Source organism: Aplysia californica, unplaced genomic scaffold (assembly GCF_000002075.1).
Source record: "Aplysia californica isolate F4 #8 unplaced genomic scaffold, AplCal3.0 scaffold00128, whole genome shotgun sequence".
NCBI lineage: Eukaryota > Metazoa > Mollusca > Gastropoda > Aplysiida > Aplysiidae > Aplysia > Aplysia californica.
Genome location: NW_004797398.1, coordinates 1,257,046 through 1,264,545, shown reverse-complemented (window position 1 = coordinate 1,264,545; position 7,500 = coordinate 1,257,046). Strand labels below are relative to the sequence as shown.

The 7,500-nt window shown below is 41.3% G+C and overlaps 1 protein-coding gene across 1 annotated transcript in view; it reads right to left on the bottom strand.

The window, feature by feature from the left end:
* Nucleotides 1-4,032: 4,032 nt before the first annotated feature.
* Nucleotides 4,033-7,500, bottom strand: part of LOC101849533 — a 16,256-nt gene continuing 12,788 nt past the window's right edge. Inside the window, exon 6 of the mRNA XM_035969225.1 lies at nt 4,033-6,066. Within this exon, the coding sequence (XP_035825118.1) occupies nt 4,066-6,066 (2,001 nt within the window). The 3' untranslated portion in view covers nt 4,033-4,065. The remainder of the gene's footprint in view (nt 6,067-7,500) is intronic.

The window sequence follows — 7,500 nt, the reverse complement described above, 5'->3', positions numbered from 1 at the left end:
GTCTCAGCTGATCTAGAGCGTGCTTAGAAGGACTAACTGTCAGCGTGTTAGAAGCGGTACCGGTGGACCCTAGCGTTCAGTCTGCTGGGGTAATAATATTATAGATTGTGAAGAGCATAGAGCTTGCCGTTGAGCGGGGATTTACATTGTACAAATGCCATCTATCAAGAGCGGGTCTTTGATGATTAACAGATAATTAGATATTTATGATGCCTTACTTACTTTGAGCCCGTGAGGGTATAACGCTGTAAGATAAGGTGTACGTGAGAACATTTTAATGCCACACAGGTGTCATTTTAAAAAATATATTCACATCCTTAACTCTTTAACTCATTCCAGTCGTGCCGCATACATGTATGCGGCAGAGTAAGATAGCGATCCGGACGTGCCGCATACATGTATGCGGCAGAGTAAGATAGCGATCCGGACGTGCCGCATACATGTATGCGGCAGAGTAAGATAGCGATCCGGACGTGTCGCATACATGTATGTGGCAGAGTAAGATAGCGATCCGGACGTGCCGCATACATGTATGCGGCAGAGTAAGATAGCGATCCGGACGTGCCGCATACATGTATGCGGCAGAGTAAGATAGCGATCCGGACGTGCCGCATACAGTAATGCGGCAGTCATCGCTGCCCTCTAAGAGTTCAAAGATGGTGTAATCTTTGTGTTCTAAGTTCCAGTAAGCATTATGTTAGTTTCTTACCATGTGTTTGTATGTTACTGTTACTCAGAAAACAAATTTCTTACATGTTTCTAATAATAACATTCAGTGACATGATAATTGCTCCAAGATTTGAGTGAAGTCTCGGAAACTTTTCAAGCTTGATGGAGAGAGGGGACATATATGTCAACATACTCATCATGAGTTCACTGAATGTTATTTATGGAAAGATAAAAGAAGATTGCAGCAGAAAGACTTATTTCCAACAAGTTTTTATTATTAGTTATCATGAATTTTAGTCATGGGAGCACCCTGTTCTACAATATTTTGAGAGAAAAAAAGTTTTTTTTTACCCTCAACAGGGGTTATTTCATGAGCTGTAATATTTGTTTGTATCGTCTCACACAAAAATCAACCTGATATTCTGAGAGGGGATATAAGCACAATCACAAAAATGTATGGGTTTTGTGGGTTTTGAAAGACATTTTGTTCCTACAGTCAGTGGAAATATGGTCAAAATAGTGCGGCACGGGGTGCTTTCAGCCAGATTTGGGTGCGACTGGAATGAGTTAAGGACATAATACACACACACACACACAAACACACACACACACATACACACACACACACACACACACACACACACACACACACACACACATACACACATACACACACACACATACATATAGATATATAGATAGATAGATAGAAAGACTGACAGACAGACAGGCAGATAGACAGATAGATAGATAGATAGATAGATAGATAGATAGATAGATAGATAGATAGATAGATAACGCCCGATCAGCAGCAATCCAGTAACAATGTTAAGGTACATTTTGAAGCGTCATTCAGAAATCAGAAACACACATTTGCAAATGTTATATTCTCTATTGTGAAAAATTGTGGCCTGCCATTTTAAGTTTTAGATTATTTTTTTTAAAGAGCAGACTTTAAAACTGTGTGAGAATAACGCTCTTCAAGCGTTGTCGACTGGGCAGAATGCACGTCCTGTGTCAGGACGTAGAATCTAGTAGAATCAGACGTTCGTTATTTTTTTTATTTTTTTTTTGGCATATGGGGTTATTGGTATCATCTTAAAGTCTGTTCATTTGTCCGTCTGTGTTGAATAGAAGTCAAAATATTTGCGATTGAAGAACATCCGGGTCGCCTGGTTTCAGTGGTAAAATTAAATTAATCAGAAAATGGCCGTTAAAGTTTGGTAACTTCCATTGACTGAGTCCTTGGAAACTGAATATTTTCATTTTTATGTGTGCCTTTAATCAATGTTTTAAAGTAAAATCCAGACAAAAAATGTGTTTTCAAATGGACGTAATAAAATGTGTTGAGCCAAAAAAAAAAAAAAGAAATTTGAAAAATATTGCCCATCGTCCAAAGAAATGCATATTATTTCTTTAATTTCATTATTTTGACTTGCGCCTTATTTCACCACGAATGCCTCACAAATGCTTTTTAAAGTGACGTACATCGTGCCTTATTCTGTACGAGTAAGGTGCTGTACACAGAAGGCATTAACAACAAAAGCATCCTCAGCGACGAGGACGATGAATGAGAGTGGAAAGCTATTTTAAAAATAAGTGAACAGAACTACTTGATCTTTGAATGGAAATTTTATTTAGTCACTCCTCTATCTGTCTGTATGCTTGTCTGTCTGTATGCTTGTCTGTCTGTCTGTCTTTCTTTCTTTTTCTCAGTCTGTCTGTCTGTCTGTCTCTGTCTCTCTGTCTCTCTGTCTCTCTATCTCTATCTATCTCTCTCTGTGTCTCTCGCTCTCTCTCTCTCTCTCTCTCTCTCTCTCTCTCTCTCTCTCTCTCTTTCTCTCTCTGTCTATCTCTTTAAAATTCTGTTTAACACTTTTTCTACTCTCAGAACACACACACACACACACACACACACACACACACACACACACACACACACACACACACATACATATATATATATAAATACATAAATATATATATATATACATATATAAATATATATATATATATATATATATATATATATATATGTATGGGAGGCGCATTCAAACAGCTCTTCCCTGACTGTGAAAGAAGCAAGCTGGAAAACTAAAATTTGACACTCCCAATGCTACATCTCTACATGGCCAACCTGCAGGCCTGTAGACAATAATATAATAAACAATAACAGCGTCCAACAAACTCAACTTTCAAGTGACAACAGATTAAGAGTATGACCCCTTCTCATCTACAAGTGAAAAAGCCTGAAATAGTAACATAAACACAATAACAATCGACAAAGCAAAACGAAAAACAAACAATGATCATTGTGCGTGGAACTAATTATGAGTCTTAAAATTTCTGATATGTGGTTTCTGGGAACAGTGGCCAAATGTGACGGAGGGAGATACGATACATGTAATAATTGCCGCTTTAACAAAATTGTCTAAGGACCTAGCAGACACGTACGTTCGATCAGTAGCACATAAAAGTCAATGTTGCGGCACATTTCGAACCATCATACACAATTCAGAAGAAAAAAATGAGGCATATTTCACAATAATATTAATATGCATTTGGGGGGGGGGGGGACTTTTATCGTTTTGTAATAGGAAAGAATAATTTAAAAAATATGTATTAACATCAAAGTCGGGATTCTTTTAGAGAACTTCTCCAAAACAGCGCAGCTTCAAGCGATGCCAAATGTGGGAATGAGTTTTTTTTTAAACAGCAGATGCTATTATTTCTAAGGCTCAAAACGAGAAAAGAATACTTGAAAACAAAATATGTCATCTTCTGAGCTACAGTGACCTGCTGAATTCTCGGGTATTCGACACAGGTCAATGTTAGCCTATCTTAGTTGCTGGAATCGTTCTCTTGAGCTGATGTCGAGCAAAGCTTGTATCGCCCTTTAGCAGTCAACATCACACTTGGAAATTTAAAAAAAACACGATGGGCCACATTTCGGTTACACAACACGGCGGAATTAAGCGCTTGTCAGCTTTGGGCCACAAGGAGTGATTCATGTAATCTTAAAACCTGTTCATTTGCCTTGCTTTTGATGAAAAAAATATCCATTTATCTTCAATAGAAGTCGAAATAGTTACGGTTGAAGGAAGTGATGTGTTAGAGGTAAATTTATCAATAAAATGGACGCCAAAGTTTAGTGACTTCCAAAGTTTCGATGTTCTTGGAAATTTCAAATTTTAATTTGTGTGCCTTTGATCACTGTTTTTCAGTAAAAACCCTCTCAAAAATGTGTTTTTAAATAAGCCTAGATGAAGAAAGTGTTGAGACAAAAAAAAGTCAATAAAAATTACAAAATCTGCAGGAAAAATGTTGATTTCTCCGATTCCATTATTCTGACGAGCGCTTGATTTCACAACGAGGGTTTGGGGGGGGGGGGTAATTTTAGAAGCCTTTAGTAGGGCATGCAAGGGAGAACATTAGGGCGTAGTACTTTTTGAGCTTCTCGTTCCAAGCCATCAACTCAGCGTCTCCAACAATCTCTGATAAATCAGAGAAATAATCATTCACGTCTCGATATTGGCTATACACAAGTCTGAACACAGGCTCGTCAAGATAATCTGCTGCTTTCGCTTCGGCGGTATCCTCAGCTTTCTCCTTTACATTGCTTTCATCTTTCTTCTTCTCACTGTTTTCATCTCTCTCCTCAACGCAAGATTCATCTTTCTCCTCAACGCTGATTTCATCTTTCTCCTCAAGTGTAGTCTCAGATGAAGCTTGTTCTTTTTTAGGACATGTCTCTTCTGAACTTTTTGGTAGTGGTGATGCTGGTAGCGATGGTGAAGATGGTGATGATGGTGGTGAGGAGGAAGCGTGAGTGGCAGAGGAGGGCACTGCTGGCGACGACGACGAGGAGAATGCTGCCTCTGCCTTTACAGGTGACTCCTCTTTATAAATTGCTGCACTCTCCTCCTCGGCTCGTCTAGTGTACTTCGCGGACAAGTCTTTGTTTTCTAACGACGACCAGTCCCCTTGAAGAAACTTGAGCGTCTGGCTGATCACCCTAGTTACTACAAGTCTACCTTTGATCGTAGGGAGGATCTTTTTCTGGTACTCTGTGTACAGTGCTTTCAGCGTGTCATCCATTTTCAGGACCCTGCGCTGAATAATAACAGCGTTCATCGTGTTGCGTGGATCTGGGCTAGGCTTCTGTCCACTCATATCTTCTGCCACCATAACAATCAAGTCTTGGGTTATTTCTGGTGAGTTGGTCTTTGCCGTCTCCCACCAGGCCTCGGCTTTTCTTTGGCTTGGGAAATAGAGCATGACGACAGCTGTTTTCATCGGCCATGGGAGCAGACCCTCAGCGCGAGAAAAGGGCCGCACACATACACATAAAATTTGACCGCCGTGTGATGCTATATTCTTTGAGTCCGAGGACAAGAAGAAAGACTTTACCTTCTCTGCAGTTTTTTCTGGGAAGCCAACTAGCAAAATGGCACCTTTTCCTGACCGTTTAACCGGTGCAGCAGCAGGCGATGAAGTAGTCCCAGTGGCTTCCTCATATGTTGGTGGTTCATCCTGGGGAACGGCGACATTGACTCGACCAGAACTGTTTTCATTGGCTGTTGGAACTGTTCTATTGACAGACGTCGTCGGTGGTGCTGCCGAATGCGAAGACTGACTATTCTGGTGGCTATTCAAACGTTTCAACAAAGTCTCGTCTGTAGATGTCGCCTTGACAGCACTTCCGCTCGCACGAGCTCCGATATTTTGTCCAATTGCAGCAGAAGACGCGCCATTTTGTCCCTTTTCCGCAGCGCTCGGACCAGAGTTGCCTGTGGCCTGCATGTTTTTTCCTTTGATCGTTTGGGCATTCGAAGCAGCACCAGCAGCAGTACCACCAGAAGCAGCACCACCAGCAGCAACAGCAGTACCGGTAATACCAACAGCACCGGTCTTTCCCCCTGAGGGAGTTGTCTTTTTTACCAGGCTCTGATTTGTGCCCACCTGAGCAGTGTAGTTGTTCACGTAGGCAGTGTAGGGAGTGAAAGGAAAATTCTCGAACATTCCATCACTATCACGAAAACTTCTAACACCGTCAGTACACTCTACGTACCCCAGATCATTCGCTTTTTTACCTCCAGAGACAACACCTGTCGCCTCAGAGTGAAATGGAAGTGTTGCTATGGTTACCGGAAGTGATACTTCCAGGTCGAAACCGAAAGGTACTTCAACTTTGACTTCCAGATCATACCGTACTTTGATAATGTGGCAGGTAAGAGGTTTACTGGAGGGGGGCATCGCGTCGACTTTAAATGGCTTTTTTGTCCAGAAGACGATTTTCCCGGCTTGAATCTTGTCCGAGACTATTGTGCGAATAGGATACTCGGTGCTTTGCGCACTGTCGTTGGCCTTGAAGTAAACATGCTGGACTAAGGAGGCCTGAAAGCAGACCAAAGAAATAAAATGGAATATTGGGTGTTAACTCTAGAATTACAAACAAAACTGTCTCTTTTATCTCAGAAATGCATTAACAACAGGACATCACAATAATAATATCTTAAATATCTTCATCAAGAGTCATACTTATCATCAAGACAATAATTGAAGTTTGCGGACTGTAAGGTCTAATAAGTTGGCTAATGAGCTTTTTCTTCCCAAGCCCCTAAAATGGGGAATTCTCTCCCAAAAGAAATGCCTGTTCTATCATCAGCGAGAAAGAGAGACTGAGGGACAGAAAGAAAGAGAGAGAAAAAAAGAGTGAGACAGAGACAGAGACGCAGAGAGAGAAAGAGAGAGAGGGGGGGAAGAGAGAGAGGGGGAAAGACAGACAGACAAACAGACAGACAGACACACAGACAGTCAGACAGACAGACAGACAGACAGACAGACTGACTGACAGACAGACAGAGACAGAGAGACAGAGACAGAGGGAAGAGGGAGGGATCATGGTTGGGAGGAAGAATGAACCTAAAACATAAACTTTAGTCTTCTTTCCTCATTATTAACTTAAGATGATACATATTATGTATGCAGTGTAGTATAACATCAAAGGACAAGAACTCTACATCGCTGGATCAGCAACAGCGCCAAAAACAAAATAAAACCAACAGCAGAGATTATAGCAAACAAAAATAACAGCAGCAGCAGCAGCAGCAGCAGCAGTAGCAACCGCAACAATAACAGAAACAACAACAGCAACAGTATAAGCAACAACAGTAGCAACAATAACAGCAACAGCAACAACAACAGCAGCAACAACAACATCATTATCATCAACAACAACAACAACACAACAAAAACAACAACAATATCAACAACAATATCAACAACAACAACAAGAGAACAGCATTTAACTGGCAACATAGTCTGTTGTAAAAGAAGCTGCGACAAATCTCCCTCCCTGGCGAATTAAATTATATCTGTGCAAAACGCAAACGTTACTCATTCAAAAATCTACCCAGATACAATATTATTCTCGTGAGATTTGAACTCATGACGTCTGGGTTACAAGGGGTTACCTGGTGCTTTTTTGCTGCCAGGAGTGTCTCATTGTGAAATATGGAGAAGAAAAATCGTGGTGAAAAAATGGTCGAGGAGTGTGATAACGGAATAGATAATGAGCTGGAGGCGAGGTTACCGTGAACGAGCTGGGATATCGCGGTATCAGAAATTAAGGAGGCAAAACTAACTGGGCAGAAGAAGCAGCCCCTTGATTAAGACGAGGGTGGAGGGGTGGGTGGAGGGAGGGGTGGACCAGGCGAGCGTTAATGATGCTGAAACTGGGTTCACGAGCTGGAAAAATTGGGGGGAAATTTTTTGGAAAAATAGGCTTTGGAACAAGGGGTGTGAGTGTGGGGTTGGGGGTGGGATGGG